The 17406-nt window shown below is 43.3% G+C and overlaps 1 protein-coding gene across 2 annotated transcripts in view; it reads left to right on the top strand.

The window, feature by feature from the left end:
- The first annotated feature begins 5978 nt into the window (after positions 1-5978).
- Positions 5979-17406, top strand: part of Dock10 (dedicator of cytokinesis 10) — a 271205-nt gene continuing 259777 nt past the window's right edge. For both annotated transcript variants that reach the window (XM_045146779.1, XM_045146780.1), the window contains exon 1: positions 5979-6101. In XM_045146779.1, the coding sequence (XP_045002714.1) occupies positions 5979-6101 (123 nt within the window). The remainder of the gene's footprint in view (positions 6102-17406) is intronic.

The raw sequence follows: 17406 nt of genomic DNA on the forward strand, positions 1-17406 counted from the left end.
GGTTCTGTTTTGTGTTTTTTTTTTTTTTGTTGTTGTTGTTGTTTCAGCACTTACCTTATTGAGCTAGGCCTCTAGGACTAATTATGACAGAACATAACATACCATAGGTACTAGGCAAAATACTAAACCTGGAAATTTTTTCACAATAAAGTCCAATTGTATTAAGTATAATTTCCTTCTGGGAAGTGATCTGTGTTTAAAACACATTAAGGAACACATATTACATTTCATCCTTTTGCCCATGACCAACATGGAGGCAATGGGCTCTGTCAAAGGCTCCAGCTTGGTAAGAAATAGTGGGCCATTATTAACAGAACACCTTTAAGCCATAATTTCTTTATTTTCTTGTCATTTTCATAATTCCTTGACAAGATGGAAACATATGCATTATTAAACAGTTTCGAGACAATTGCCCACCCAAAATTCCCATACATCAATGCAAATGTTTACTTTTTATAGGAAAGTGCTTGAATCAAATTATTCTTCTTACATTGTCTTACAATTCTGAATATTTTCTTATTGCTGATTAAGTTTGATGTTTGCATTTACCAAATAAAATTATGTTATTTTACTCACTCTAATCCTAGAGCTTACATTATCAAGGTAAGTCACCTGCCTTTGAAGACTTCTATCCCTATAAAAACCACAAAAACAGAACTTGTACTTGTTCCTCAATGGGAGTCTGAAAAGGTTTGATATGGTATCAACTTAATCTCCAACATTTGCATTCCTATATTGATGTCCTTCTCTCTCGTTTTCTTCTTCCTTTTGTTTATTAATTATCAAAATGTTCTCCTTCAAATGCTCATGCTACTAAATTCTCTGTCAGCTTTCTCAAATGGATAAGGGCAGGAGGGTGAGGCATTATTCCATATGCCATCTCCCTTTTAGAAACAATAATTTGAGAGTTGCGTGAAATAATGAATGTGCTTTATAAATTGTGTAACAGTAGACAAACTTGAAATAGTTAAGCTCTAACACATGCTGGAAAAGAGACTGACACTCAGAGTGTCCTATACATGGTATCACGTAGGTAGGTATCACATAAGGTAGTCCAATGCCATGGATATATTATACAAATACATGCCCTACCTCCCACAATCTCTGACTGTCAAGATCTGAACTCACACTTAGCACAAGTGATTCTCGCACCAATGTGCCTCTAGATGCTTTGAAAAAATGTACTACATGTACACTGTGAGCTTAGGCCTGGGTCTACTGGTCCCTTTGACCACTCTGCTGGTCCTGTACCTGCTCCAGAAGACCTGGGGGTGGCCTCGTGCCTCCAAGGTCCCTGGCAGAAACAGTTTCCAGTACCCCATCCAGGAGGAGCAAGCTGATACACATTTCGCCCTGGCCAAGATCTGAGCAGTACCTCAGAGGTGGGCTTCACTGGGCAGGGCACTACAGATTTTTGTGCCTGCCAGCATCCTCCACACCGTTCTAGGTGTTGGGCTGGCTCTGGGCTCTCTATGTTTGCTGTGCATACTACCTGGCCAGCATTACCCCTAATAAACATGTTGCCAACTGTGAAAAAAAAAAAAGTACTACAATTTTCACATTTACAGTTACTATTATGTTGAAAAAAACAATCCAGAAACCATTCCTTAGTCATATAACAAACAATTTCAGTCCTGAGCAAAGTAATACAGGAAAAGAGAGGACCATTAATAACTATGGTTTTCTAACTTTGCAGAATTTTGACCTGTACCAGAACAGGTAGTAAGAGCTTCCTGCAGCTTAAGCAGACCCCTTTCAGATGAGGGAGAAGTGTGTCTGAGATGAAAGAATGGGAGGTAGGGAGCAGGGAAAGAGGGAGGTAGGAAAGAAAGAAGGGAGGAAAGAGAAAACTAGAAAATTCACAGCTACTGAGATGTTTAAATCTTTTAAAAATATTGTTTATTAATTTGCAAGCAGAGAGAGATAGAAGAGACACAGAGAGAATGGGCAAACCAGGGCCTGCAGCCACTTAAAACAAACTCCAAATGCATGCACTACTTTGTACACCTGGCTTTATGTGTGTACTGGGGAATTTAACTCAGATTCTTAGGCTTTTCAGACCAGTGCCTTAACTACTAATTCATCTCTCCAGCCTAGGATTTTTTTTTTAATCTTATGGGAATATAAAATTTTACATGGGTCCTAAGATATTTTATAGCCAAAATTTTACCCTCACTCTCCTCTCCCCTACCATCAATAATGTTTTACAAGCTACTGACTCTATATTAAATTCAACTTTTTGGAGATGAGACTTATTTGTTGAGCTCTGTGCCTCCCCAGTGCAGTGTGAGCCTATCCACAGTAACCATTACACAGCTTTCCTTTAAGCAGGGCTGTGTTCATGTCATCTGAAGATACAAGGAGAATCTGTACTTGACACTTCTTGATTGCAACCTCTGCATTGCCTTGTTTCCACAGAGAGGTAGTTTGACTGGACATAGGATTTTTATCACCACTCTGTAGTATAAGTCCTTCAAGACTTACTTGTTTTAGAGAAATAAAAACCAGGAGCTATATGTTCATACCTCTTAAAATGATGATGTAGAATGTAGAATGAACCAGAATGAGGTGATCTTTTTAAGTAAAGAAAAAACAAAAGGATTGAGACAGGATGAAATGAAAAGCAGACCTATTAGCATGACATTTTCATAGATTTAGCTTCACAAAGCATATTCCCAGATCTTTTCAGGAAGTTGAGATAATAACCAGCAAATGGCAATCCACAAATCTGAGTCCATGTTTGTGCAATGGAGAGAGGTTTCATCTTCCCTTCATAATATGTGGGCATGGGGATGCTCAGCTCTCCTCTCCACAGCATCCAGAAGGGGGCTTAACTAAAACCGATATGACTATTAAAGGCTGAGGAGAATCCCAGTGTAGTATCATTATGGAAGTTCCCTGAAGGTGAGGTGCCTGCTGTTACATCTATGTGACATTTTCCTATGCGTGCTGTCTGTTGCCACACTTACGTGGACCTTCCTTTTTGGTGTGACCCACATCCTGCAGGGTATGAGTAGACCAAATTGGCATTTGTTCACAGATATTCTTACCCCAATGGTCTTAGTGACCTTTTGAAGCTGGAGAGTATAAAATTAGTGCTAACAGCAGAAATGCAAGGGATTTTCTGTTACCTTATAGAGTAGAAGATTGGGCTGCATAGGATCCTCAGTGTTTCTGATCACTAAGTGGCTATACATTGGATAAAATATGATACTATATTAGTTATTTCTTGTTGCTGTGACAAGACATCTGACAAAATCAACTTAAGGAGTGGGCAGGAGTTATTGTATCTCACAGTTTTAGGGTACAGCTCAGGGAAGGTATGAATGGCCACAGGAAACTGAGAGGCAGCTGGCCATATTGCGTCTGCACTCTGGAAGCAGTCAGCGGGGAATGTTGAGTCCCAGCTCATTTCAGCTCAGGACCTCAGTCCATGGGATAGTTCAGCCCATAATTAAGGTTAGTCTTCTCACCTCTGATAACCTAATGTAGAAACCCCTCCGAGAAACCATAGAAATTTGTCTCCAAAGTGATTTTGGATCCAATCAAATTGACAATAGAGACTGATGACCACAGATGCAGTTTCTGCTACTTCTCTTCCAGAATGCCTTCATTTGCTCCTGTCTGCCTGTTTTGGGCACTGACAGCAGCTGCTTATCTGAGTCCTAGAGAGCCACCCACAGACCAGCAATTATTCCGTGCCTACTGTGTGCTACATGCTATGCTGAAACCAGGCAAAAAAAAGTGAGCAGGAACACAGCGACATGGGTGTGCACGTTAGGGTGCTTGGAGGCAGTGTTTCATAGATGTCTACGCCCCCAGAGGCAACCACATATTTGCTTGCCCCTATAAGTGAGAGTGCCACATTTATGGTACCAGTTTGAAAGGATGTAACATAGGACTCAGTATTTTGTGTCTTGGAAGAAGAGTTTCAGATAGTATCTCCTAGAGCTTCCAATACGCCGAAATGATGCTCAGCCAGTACCTCTGACTAAATCCTGGAGAGCAGAGCTGACCCAACTGATACTATGTACACAAGATCATCATAACAGGAGGAAAAGATCATGACATCAAAATAAAGGAGAGACTAATTGAGAGAGGGAAAAGTTACGATAGAGAGTGGAGTTGCAAAGGGGAAAGTGGAAGGGAGGAATTACCATGGTTTGTCGTCTATAATTACGGAAGTTGTCAATAAAAAAAGAAAAAGAAAAAAACTAAATAATTTGCAAAAGGAATTCTTTAAGTACAATGTACGTAATATTTATGTGTGTGCATATATATGCATTTATGTGTGCAGATACATCGTGTGGGTGTATGTGTGTGTGAGTGTACATACAGAGTTTTTGGATAGAGCAAGAGAGTGAGAGAGGGAGAAGTGGCCTCAGCCACTGCATTCAAATTCCAGGTGCTGACACCACCTAGTGGGCATGTGCAACCTTGCTCTTGCCTCACCCTTGTGCATCTGGCTTATGTAGGATCTGGAGTTGAGCATAGGTCCTTTTCAGGCAAGTGCCTTAACCACTAAGCCATCTCTCTAGCCTCATACAGACTTTCTTTCTTCTTTTTATTTTATTTTACTTTATTTTTTTTTTTGAGGTAGGGTCTCACTCTGGTCCAGGCTAACCTAGAATTAACTATGTAGTCTCAGGGTGGCCTTGAACTCAGGGTGATCCTTCTACCTCTGCCTCCCCAGTGCTGGGATTGAAGGGTGTGCCACCACACCCAGCTCATACAGACATTTTTGAAACAAGGTCTTATACCGGCTCGCTGTGAAGCGACAGAAGTCCGCAGCCCACAGGGATTACAGGCATGACCCATGACACCGGGCTGAACAACTCCAGACAAATCTCCTAGGAGCTCGCTATGCTCTTTCACCCACCCACATGGAGTTGAACCACCCTGGCATGTAACTCCTGATTTAAAATAAAAAGAAGTCTTTAATAAGATGGCTAGAGACCAAGGGCAAAATCCAGACTGACCTCTGCTAAGAGAACAGCAAAACTGCACTGAGTACCACCCAGCACCCCTGACCTCCCCTGTCCCATAACCCACAACTCTTCCTTATCCTATCACCCAACCAGCGCCCCGCCATCTCTTACCATTGCCCTGATGTGCACAAGATTTTCATTCTTGCTAGCACCCCCAAATGGTTTTGTTCATAGATTTGTCCATTCTGTTATTTCTACCCTCAGAACCCTATCAACACCACACAGCTTTCAAGTGGGGATGTGGCAAGTTACCATCCCTTTCTGCTTCCAGAAGAACGTGAGTCCATTCAAGTAGGTAACCCTTATGCTAATGATGGTCACAGGTGTGACCAGCGCAGGCTCTATGCCAAATCCTGAGAACGGACTTTGGGTGGAGGAGACTTCAAACCACAGCTCAGTGGATGACACAGGAGTACCAGCCACCAAACCCTTAGTAACGGTCTCACACCATCTTCCCTGAGGCAGAAGGGAGAACTGAGCTCAGAAAGAAGAAAGTCTGACCCACCCAAGTGGCGAGAGCTCCAGTGCTGGACAGATGGGGGTGATGGCTGTGGGCTAGCCCCGCCTGGAGCCCCGCAGGGCCGCCCCGGGCCCTTCCCCCGCCGCAGGCCTTGGCCCGGAGCGGCAGCCAGCGAGGGCCGGGTGGGTGGCGCGGGCTGGAGGCGGCCCACGCGGGCTCCGAGGCTCCCGCGCAGAGGCGCGCAGAGGCGCAGTGCCGGCCGGGCCCGGGGCAGCCAGACGAGTCGGCCGCGTGCACGGAGTTTGCAAAGTGGTGGCGAAGCCGGAGCGGAGCGCAGGGGGTGGGAAGAGTGGGGGTGCGCGCGAGGAAAACCCGCCTCTCGTGAGTTGAGCGAGGAAGGAGCGGGCGAAGGGGGGAGGACAGGCTCCGAGTTCCGCTTCCTGAACGGCGGGTGGGTAGAGGAGGCTGGCGCGGGCAGGGACCGGCGGGACGCACGCCCGGGCACCGCGGCCGGAGCAGCGCGGCGGGCCATGGCCAGCGAGCGGACCCGCAGGTTCACGCGGAGCCTGCTGAGACCCGGGCAGGCGGCCGAGCTCCGGCACAGCGCCGCGTCCGCCGCCGCCGTGGCCGTCAGCAGCCGACAGCAGCAGCGGGTGAGTGCCGCGCGTCCTCGCGGTGGCCCGGGGGCCCGAACCCCGCACGCCAGCGGCTCCCGCGCTTCTCCACACCCCCGCCGCCCGCGGGTCCTCCGCCCCCGCGCCCCTCCTCCGCCAGGCAGTGCCGCCGACGCGAGAGGACCTGGGGCGCTTTGCGGGACGCGGGACTGGCTTTCAGACGAGCAGCTGCGTGGGCGGCAACGGGGGAGAGGATGCGCCCAGGTGTTGAGGACGGTGGAGGAGGTGGTCATGCATCCACACTGGTGCAGGCTGATCGGGTGTAGAGGACCCCCCCCCCACCCACACACACACACACACACAGGCGCGCCCACAGATCTGCGCGCCCCTGCCATCCTGGTCAGCTTGCCAAAGAAGCAACTGAGATTTGCGCCTGGCCCAGACTTTGGACACCCCCCACACACACTTCTCTCTACCACAGAAACAAAATACTCTTCGCACAGGCCTCCTTCCTACCTCAGGGTAAAAACCCGCCAGCCACTTTATTTTAACACTGTTGCAGAAAGGCTTGGAGGACGGCGAGGGGGGTGGCTAGCTGGAGGGACTCTGGGTCATTAAATAGACTGTAGTTTCTGGTGGTTTTCGAACATGTTTCGCGGGGTTCTTCCTCTGTAGCGCTCTGCTGGTTACTTCCTTGTTGAAAAGCCTTCTAGATGCTGGGTGATTTCCGCGGGAAGTCCCAGGGGCAGCAGCCAGCGTCGGGTGCCCAAATCATATCCCTCCATCTCCAGATGTTCATAGATTCCAGTAGGTGTCACACTGCAGGCTGGAAGTAGCAGACTGGAGGAAAGAGGAAGCCACTGGCTGGAAATGCAGCTTTCCAGCCAGACCAGGGTTCAGCCGCCCAGCCCTTGGCCTCACTTATTTTGGACCGGAAAATCTTCCTTGCGCGTTTCACTTTTCTTTTTGCCAGTAAATATCATTGGGAATTAAAAGGCTCTTTTAAGAGTGTCAAAGAAAGCGTTGGTCCTGCCAGTCACCCATAAAGGAGGTAGCCAAAAGCCAGCCAGAGCCAGTTCCCACAGCCAGGACCATTCTCTAAAGCCTGAGGTCCGAAAGTTGAACAGAACGGAAGCAAATTGCCTGGCACCAGAAGGGGCATCAATGCCCGCTGCGGAGGGAACTGTGAAATGAGCTGGTGACCAGGCAGCCTTCTCTTTCTCTCACCACTGCGCAATCTGCAGCTACCCAGAGATGATTCAACGTTAGGCCACATCGTGCCAGAACCAGCCTGTGGTCTCATATCTGGCTGCACATTTTTAAGGCAGGAAGGGCAACTGTCAGAAAAGGACATCTTAAAAACAGACGAGGTATTGAGCAAATCAGGTATGCATAGACAACAGTTTTTGCTCTAGATCATTCATAATGGTGACTTTGTTGTCATTTGCTTCATAATGTTTTCTTAGCAGTTAGTTCAGTAGTGATCCCACAGAGAAGTATAGCCATAATCTCTTCCCATCAGAACCAATAGCACAAACTCTGTGGATTTGTGGATTAACTGGGTGAAACTACACTCTTTGTGCCTTGGAATCTCTGTATTTCTATAAAGAATATTTATCCCAGATGCTTTTCGGCCCTGCGCACACACAAGCACACCTTTCTCCCGAAACAACTTCTGGTTTGAAATCCTAGCAGGACCTTGGAGCTTGTCACAGTGAATAAACCCAATGTCATAAAGGGCAGTGGGGGAGGGAACTTCGTTGGCAAAGGTGTCCCTGCCTTGTCTCACTTCAGCACCTTGGCCAACACTCCTGAAGCAGCTCTTGCCAAGACACTTCATGGGATCTTACACATCCAGGCGAGCAGTGCTGGCAGCGATTTTGGCGATTTGGCAACAAGGCGTGAGTTTTGTACTCTGCTCTGTCACTTAGCTTCTGAAGGGAAGCAGGAAGGAGTCAGGACTCTGAGTCCACACTCATGCTCAGTGGGCAGTACACCGTTAAGGAACCTAATAACCCAGAATTAAATGGTAATCATGCGTTACAGTGACCCCAACCCCTTTGGACTGTCGTCTGTTGCTTCTTGTTCTCAAAGCCTGTTTGTCAAAGGATAAAAAGTGGCCTGGAAAGATGGCTTAAAGGTTAAGGGTTTGCCTGTGAAGCCTAAGGACCCTAGCTCAAGGCTTGATTCCCCAGGACCCAAGTTAGTCAGATGCATAAGGGAGCGCACTCATCTGGAGTTCTTTTGCAGTAGCTGGAGGCCCTGGCGGGCCCATTCTCTCTCTTTCTGTTCCTCCCTCCCTCTCTCCCTCCGTCCCTCCCTCTTTCTCTGCCTGTCGCTCTCAAATAAATAAATAAATAAAAATACTTTTTATCGATGATAAAAGCTATTATCTATTGAAAGATATATGAGGGAGCCCAGAAAATTCTAATGAGAAAGCATTATCGCTCTGCAAGTTTATACTGTCCTTTCTGAAAGGCACCTTAGGCACCCAAATCCTTGAAGATTTAGCAGAAAGATTGTTGTAGAGTTTGAACCGTGTAATAAGGACATAAGAGGGAGTCTTATTGAGGATGTCACTTTGGACTCCAAGAATGGGATGACACCTTTGAAACGCGTTTAGAGGGTGAAAAGCAGAGACACGTGGAGGCAAGTTGGGGGCATGATCATGGGCTGAGTGTGGCGGCTGCAAAAAGTAGGGTAGATGCCAAAGCAAGTGTGCGACTTCAGTGTCAACCCGAGCCACTGGCACAGGGACGAGTGTTTCCAGACTCCTGGTCAGGGACCACTGCATTCTGCATTTCTCCAAAACTAAGCATGCATAAAAGACAGATCTTATGTGCAAGTAAATGCTCCTTATAATTACCCTAAATTTTTGGAAGAGGAGAAATAACAACTAATTCAATGAATGATTAATAGTAATAAATGAAGTTTATATGATTTCCTGACATGGCTTTTACCATTGTCTTAGAAAACAGCTTCCCTGGTATAGGATCCTAGCTTGAATTGGAAACCTGCCTTCTGACTCAGGACTTGTGTGTTTTGTGTTTTATTGCTGTGGCTGAACATTACACACACACACACACACACACACACCATATGTCAGAAAAGGACATCTTAAAAAAAATTATATATATATATATATATATATATATATATATATATATATATATATCCAGCTACTGCAAAAGAACTCCAGATGAGTGCGTTCCCTTATGCATATATATATATATACACACACACACACATACTTCCATACTGTGTTATCTTTAAAGTAGTAACTCTGCTAGTTTGAAATTCTTGATTTTTTTTAAAATGAGGTGCATTTGTACTTTCATGTGAATTTATTTAGATAGCTTGCTATAATTTATTAAGATCTGCACACATGCATAATGGCATTGCAAAAGGAAAATGCCACTTTTCTCTCTCTCTCTCTCTCTCTCTCTCTTTTTTTTTTTTTTTTACAAAGGTTGTAGTCTTTTATCCCCTCTCCCCCAGGTCTTACTTGTCCTGAGGACTTTTTCCTGAGTGTTGTTGGTGGTCACTGTTGGGTGGTTAGTCTCTGGGAGAGTTTATTTCTACATACGCTGTGGCTCTGCAGCCCCCCATGCCCTCTGCCACAGTGGCCCCTGAGCTTTGGTGGGTCTTTTAGCAGTCTGGTTTAGTGCTGAGTCCTCTATAGCCTCTGGGTTTCTGGTTCCATGTGTTTTTTTTTAATATTTTGTTATTTATTTATTCATTTATTTATTTATGAAAGAGAAAGAGAGAATGGACACTCCAGGCTTCCAGCTACTGCAAACTAGCCCCAGATGCATGTGCCACTTTGTACATCGGGCTTAGGTGGGTTTTGGGGAATCAAAACAAGATCCTTTGGCTTTGCAAGCAAGCACCTTAAGTGATAAATCATCTCTGCAGCCCATGACTCCATGTGTTTGGATTGAGCACATTGTCTGTCATGGATCCTCCTCACACTGGTTTTCAGGCTAGCAGTGGGAACATTACTCACGTCACCACTTCCTTTGCGATTTCTCCTGGGCCCCAGCAGATGTGGAAGAGGCGGTGTGTCTGAAGGTACTCAGTCAGCTATCTTGTGTTATCATATTGCCTGCTCTTGGATCTCCTGAGTTTTCTCTGTCATATTCGTGGTTTGAGAGAAGGGAGTATTGAATGGAATCCTGTCTTTATGCTCTTCTGTTGTTTTTTGGCATTGCTCCTATTCTGCCATCTTAATCAAAGCCCCCCCCCCAAAAAAAAGTCTACTAAAGAATAGATAAGTCTTATACAAGCACTGATCTGTCACAACATCATATCCATCATTGTGGATTTATGGCACATCTTTAGGTAGGTCAGAACCATGAATGACTTTGGGCAACAGAAAGAGAACAACAATACATCAAATGATGGTATATACAGGTAAATTGCTTTCCAATGACCAGAGAGCCATGTGTCAGCATATGCCCAAAACCTTTTATGGATTTCTGACACTGGCACATGCTAGTTTATTTGTGTGTAGTTTTCAATGCATTTCTATTTCCCCTGGTGTTATACAAAATATCCACAACTCATTTTTAATTGTACCTAATTTACACTTCTTTTGAAGAGGAAATATCCTGCCAGATGTCATCTTAGTTAACCATGTTCCCTGGGATATCCCAACCAGAATGTAAGGAGTAAGCAGAGGAAAGTACTTTCGTTAACTAATCAAATGTCCTCTCTTTGCTTCAATGTCTCTTAACTCTGGTATCTTCTTATAATAGCTCCGTGATATTTTAGAGAGCACTGAGCAAGAAGTGGAACATTTTATGTGCCAACGTGCTCTGATCAAGAAGAAATGAGTGTATAAACATGTGTACATGAGGAATTCCTAGAAGGGAGAAATTTCCTCCTCTCTGAACTTTGTGACATTTCAATGCCCGAGAGTAGGACAGGTTTTTGAATGCAGAGTGGTGGAGTTTGGAATTTCCCAAAAGTCTTGCTGGAAGGAAGTTAGAAAATGTGGGAAGTTGATATTGAATGAAAATGAAGAATTTGATATGCAAAGTAAAAGGCTGTTGGTTCTGCATCCTTGACATATAGCATAGGGTTTTGCATTAGACAGGGTGCTTTATGACAAGAGGGTTTATGCTTTAGCAGAAGTCACACATTTCTGTTTGCATATGAGGATGTTCCCTTGATCTCATTGCTTTGTAAGGAAATCAACACAAACTTAGATTCCTAGATCAGGTTTGAATGCTATTGGTTGTACCATCCAACATCCTTGACTCATCCAAGGCCTTGGAAAAATAAATTTGAAAATAAACAGTAAAAACAGTAGGTTCCAGGAAACATCTAGAAGAGCCAAAAACAAAATAAAAGAGCAAATGAGGGCTAGAGAGATGGCTTAACAGTTAAGGCACTTGCCTGTGAAGCCTAATGACCCAGGTTCAATTACACACATGAGCCAGACAAACAAGGTGGCACATATATCTGGAGTTCATTTTCAGTGGCTAGAAACCCTGGCATGCCCATTCTCTCTCTCCCCCTTCCCTCCCTCTCTTTCTCTCTCTTTCTCTCTCTCTCTCTCTTCCCCTCTGTCTCAGAAATAAATAAAAAATCTCTGTCATAAGTAAATAAAAATAAAAGTGTTTTTAAAAAGAGCTAATGAATCAACCTATATGGTTTGGTGCTTTTTTAAAAAAAAATCCTCAGCTTTATTTTTGAAGATCTGATTATATTAACAGATGTTTCATTGCTGTGACAAAAAATAAATGAACAACTTTAGGGAGGAATAATATTTACATATTGATTTATTTACTGTTTGGCTTATGGTCAGAAGGTTCAGTCCACTATGGGAAGAGATCCTCCTGGAGCCGAGTAGTTCATATAGTGATATGGTAGTCAGGAGACAGTGGGAAAGGAAGAAGGCAAGGGTCCAGGACAGGAAGAAATCCCCCGAGTCATATGCAGTAACTTACTTTGCCAACCAGGCCCTTCCTCCTACCTGTCACCACTTCCCAAAAATGCTATCACATTATGAATTTACCAAGGGATTAATCCGTTGTCTAGATCCGAGCCTTAATAATCTGATTATGGATGGAAACATCCTCAGACATACTCAGAGGTGTCTCTTACTAGACCCATAGATTTTTTTTTTAATCTAATAAGGTGGAAATATCAAGATTAGCCAGAGAACTTATGGAATGCTTGACACAATGTTAAATGCTCTATTGAATTCCTAGAGCAGTCCTGTGGGAAAGTTATTGCTACGAGTTTCAGGGAGATGGCCATTAAGACTGGTAGGGTTAAACATACTTCTGAAGGTTAAATCGCTGACATGCTACTTATCTTTGCATCCTGACCAGCAGTAACTGTTGCAGAGTTACTATTCCAATAAGCCTCTAGCAGGCTCCAGTGTTGTACTTGCTTCAGTAACGTCTCCAAGTGAAGAATGAGAAGAGCTAACATCAGTCATTTTTTTCCTTCTGACCTCCTAAGTTGCAGTTTTTGAAGAAGGAACAGGAAATTATTCTTCCCACTCAGGGTTCCCAGTACATGCCAGCATTCATATCAGTGCTCTCATAAGGTCTGTTGTGGTGAGAGAGTTTTTCCTTGTGCCTTTGTAATAACAGGTCCTCCTGAGACAACTGGAAGCTCAGTTGATAAATCTTTAAAAGTGTGAACTCATACAGTGATCAGCATCTTGTCTGTCTGGTAACGCCTTCAATACATTTTGAAAAGGAATGGGTTGGCTCTTCTCAAATCTATTTCTGGGACTGATTGCTTTCCTTTCTCAGTTTCATAAGCCCCGCACCTCCACAGGCCTAAATTTCCCAGTGTAGCCTGGAGCATATATTCCAACTATTTAGGCTGTTCTGGGAATCTTTGTTCACATTCTTCCTCACCCAAAAATCAATTCTCAGTGCCTTTGGAGATACATTGTAAGACAACAGCCAGCATAAAATGTAGTGATGGTGCTAAAATCCATAGTAAAAAGGGGAAAAGGCAATATTGGGAAAGTTAGATAGAGTCTAATGTGGGTCAATGGAATCAAGTCAATAAAATGTATGACCATTAGTCATGTAGTCTTATTAAGGTGCCTCCTCTGTCAAAAAGAAACATGAGCTTTGAGAGGTCCAGAAGATGAAGGAAAAACATCTGCTCAAAACATATTTAAGCTTAACATCTACTGAGACTCAAGTGACAACATATTTTGTCATTTTAACAAAAGGTAGCACAATGCATTCATGAACCTCATCATTTAGGGTGCAATTCCATGACTAGTGGCACTGGCTGAAAAGGCAGAATCCCAGGACTCACACCTGATTTGCCCTGAGTTTGGTTCTCCATGTAAGTATCTGGGCATAGCCACACATTCCTGGAACCCAAGTGCCATGTGGAGAGGACGGCAAAGAACTTCTGGAGCTCATGGTACATCTCCAGGTTCAGTGACGAGCCTCTGTCTCAAGGAAACACACAAGTGAGTAACAAGAGAGACACTGACTTTCTCTTCTGATTCCTACAAGTGTGCACATGGGTCACCTGTGCATGTACCACCAACTACCACCATCACCATGCATACTGTGCACACACATGCAAAGAAAATAGAATGTGATCAACGGCTAAATTACTGTAAGAAAATATCTTGTTTGTGTCATATTTTCTTCTCTACCTACAACATTAATTATAGTGCAAACTTAATTTAAGCTTTTAGGTTAAGGAAAAAATGTATATATATCCTGAACTAACTATGCACATGCACACATACACATATACACATGTGCAAAAATGAGATCTTCATAATTGCTAAATGACATTTAGTAAATTTCTTGATTACTTCTCTAAATGCCACCTTTATAGTGTAAGCTTTTTTTAAGGTTTTAGGCTTAAAAACTATGTCATACATTAAATAGTTATAATCTCAATAAGAAAAGTTCTTGCCCTGGTTTACAAGATGAGGGTTCACATTGTAAAGGTAAGGCAGAGTTTCTCCACAATCCAGAGAATCTTAGAATGGAACAATTCCTGCCATGCATCATGGAATGAACGTGTGTGTGTGCCCTTTCCCAACTCTTGCGCTGGCCCCTTCAAACTCAGTGTGATAGTAGGTGGAGATTGCACCCTTGGAAGAGAGCTAGGAAGAACTTAGGTCATGAGAGTGGGACACTTGTGAAAGCAATAGGAGTTTTCTTTATTAATAGGAGTTATGGACATACTCAGTGTGTAAACAGCATATGTTGGTACCATCCTTGCCCTCATCCCTGCCCATCCCCAAAGGGATCCTTCTCATTGGGGTTGCCAGCTAACCCCATGGAACTGTGAGTTGCAGTATTAAAATAGAGATTGCCCCTTCGCTGCTACCAGGAAAAAGCGAACTTCATTTATAAGCCAGAGAGAGTGCTTATTGGGAACTCAACAGTCATCGTGCCATGATATAAGCTTTCTAGCCTCCAAAACTGTGAGAAATCAATAGCTGTTGCTTGCAGAGCTGCCTAAACCAACTAACACAATATGCAATAATGATGTTCACATGTTACTTTATAAAGTCTATATTGTTGTAGTATTGAAACCCTTGGGGAATATAGAAATAATTCTCTGCATTAGCAAATCTTATAGCTTCAGTTAGAAATATTAAAAACATAAAGATGTCTCTCATAATCCCAGATAAAAATGTCTCCTGTTGTTCATACATGATTTCCCTAAAGATGAGATTCCATGGACTTCAAAACCTTGATTTCCTCATATGCTACTGTATTCCATGACCTCTTTAACTGGCTATTCCTCTTTGCTACCACCTTGGGCCACTCCTTCCATAACAATACAAGTTAAGAGCTTGCTATGTGGGATTCTACTGAATGAGAGTTGGTAGGAAATGGCAGGACCCGTGAATCTGGAGCCTCACACTCCATCCCCAGTTCTGGAATTCATGATGTAAAGTCACTTCTCTATTTGCAGCCTCAGATATTGGATCTATGAAATTAGAAGATCACAGAATTTGCCATTCCTCTTGCCAGAGAGTTCTGACAACTTCTGCACCTCATCTCTCTAGTTCTCAGATGTATCAAAATTTTGGAAGTTTCTCCGAGCCTCCCTTCCCGACCCATTATCTTGCCTGGTTTTCTTCACAACTCACAACACTCACTACCTACAGCGATCTTTCTGAACTTGTCTGTTGAATTCCTTTGCTTCTGTGTTTACGATATGATAGTAACTTGAGAGGCAAAGTCTGCTCTCTGCAAAGGAGGTGAGTAAGACAGTTGGAAGTGCAGGCTGGGAGCACTGAGTGGGAGGCTGCAGAGGAGAAGGAACATGCTATCAGTGTGTGATAATGATGCTTCTTTTTGTTGTTGTTCATTTTTTTTTTTAATTTAAAAATTAAAGAGGTTGAGAGTGACAGAGAGAGAAAGAGGCAGAGAGAGAGTGAATGGGCAGGCCAGGGCTTCCAGCCACTGCAAACGAACTCCAGACACGTGCGCCCCCTTGTGCATCTGGCTAACGTGGGTCCTGGAGAATTGAGCCTCGAACCGGGGTCCTTAGGCTTCACAGGCAAGCGCTTAACCGCTAAGCCATCTCTCCAGCGCAGTGATGCTTCTTGATGCCTCTCCTCACAGTCTGTGGTGAAGCATGGGACATGGACCCAAACAGGAAGACACTGGGGTGTCCTGTGCCCAGATATGTCACCTGTGCAATCTCTTGCAGTCCCCACAGCAATCCTACAGCGACGGTTCCAATTCCCATTTGATAGGTGAGAAAGATGCTCAGAGATGAGGGACTTGCCTTGGATCAGTGGCAAGGAGATAGTAAAACCCTAAGTCCCATGTGGTCTAACTCCACAGTAGGAGTTCCTCGTGACTCCTCTAAGCTGGCAGGAAAGGCCTCATTTGATATGCACTTAGCATCCCTCCCAGGGAGCTGAGGAGAAAAAGAACCCACACAACAGCAGCCATAGGAAGAGTTGTTAAAGCAAGGCTTCTGACAAAAAAAAAAAAAATGTTGTGGACACTTTTGCTCTGACAAACAGCCCTCAGTAGTGACATCTAGCGCCATGGGATGTTCAGATCACACTCCCTTTGCACCCCATTTCAGTTCTCAGCCATTTGCCAAAGTCAGGGTTGGCATGGGCTGTGCCAAGTTTTGCAAACACAGGTTTATTCTGCTCTGAAAGGGACATCATTTGATTCCTGTTCTTCTATAGACATACATTTTTGGCAAGATAAGCATGGAGGACTGCGGTTGATTTACAAATGACATCTGTTACGTTGTCTTTTGTAGCCTTCATTTTAATGTTCATGTTTACAAATTAGCAGATTCTTTTTCCTTGAGGTGATATGTGTTTGCCTCTTATCACTCTCAGCAGGGCAGTGTGCTGGAAATAACTGCTTGTGTTTGCTAGACTTGACATGTTAACCTACATTTAATGATGCACAAATAATAAAATTTAATGAATATGACTGAATTACTAGCAATAGACAAAAACACTTGCCTGTGAAAACATTAATATTTTGCAATTGGATTGAAGTGAGTATATCTGCTTCTAAGGTTAAGAGAATTAGTTCCCTCACATCATCTAAAGTTCCTTTAATGTCTTCTGTTGAAAGTGAAAATACATGTTTTTTATAATCCAATTTCAGCATACCTCTTCTAACATAGAACTTGAGAAGCTAAGCAGTTCTTTAATTTAATAGCGAAGTGACAGAGTTTAACAAAAGGATCTGGAAGAAGTCTATTTGAAAAAAAAGACACCATTTATGATTATCACAATGAGCTTTTCTTTATGTAATGATTTTAGTAATTACCAATTTAAATGACTAATTAAGGCTATCAAAATGACCAATGACTTTTGGCCTTTAAAATCACACTTTCTATAAAAAGAACACATTTGGCTTGGAAAACAAGCAAACAGAAAAAAACTTAACAGAACTTACTGTTCAGTGAAATATGATAATTAAATTATTCTTGAACATGCATTGTTTATTTGAAAAGCTCCTCAGAGTCCCTTTGTTCTAGCTCTTTGGCATGAGAAAAATGAAACTGCATCTGAGAAATCTTCACAAAATGCAAGAGATCTTGGAGCTCAGATACTTTTTGAGGAAGATAATATGAAGTTAAGGAATTAATATTTGAAGATACTGTTGTGTTTTATATTTATTTTAAACTGGGCATTAATTGAAAGTGAGAGATTTCATTTTCAAATAAAAATGTATTTCTGCTTGCTTTACTAGTGTAAAGCAACAATATAGATAACTATAAAGTTGTTTTAAAGTGGAAACTGCTAGTAATAAAGCCTACTGGCACACCAACATGCAGAGATAAGATGCCTCCAGAAACTTCTCAGTGCCTAACAGGAAGGTTCATTCATTAACTTCAA

Source organism: Jaculus jaculus, chromosome 4 (assembly GCF_020740685.1).
Source record: "Jaculus jaculus isolate mJacJac1 chromosome 4, mJacJac1.mat.Y.cur, whole genome shotgun sequence".
Taxonomy (NCBI): Eukaryota; Metazoa; Chordata; class Mammalia; order Rodentia; family Dipodidae; genus Jaculus; species Jaculus jaculus.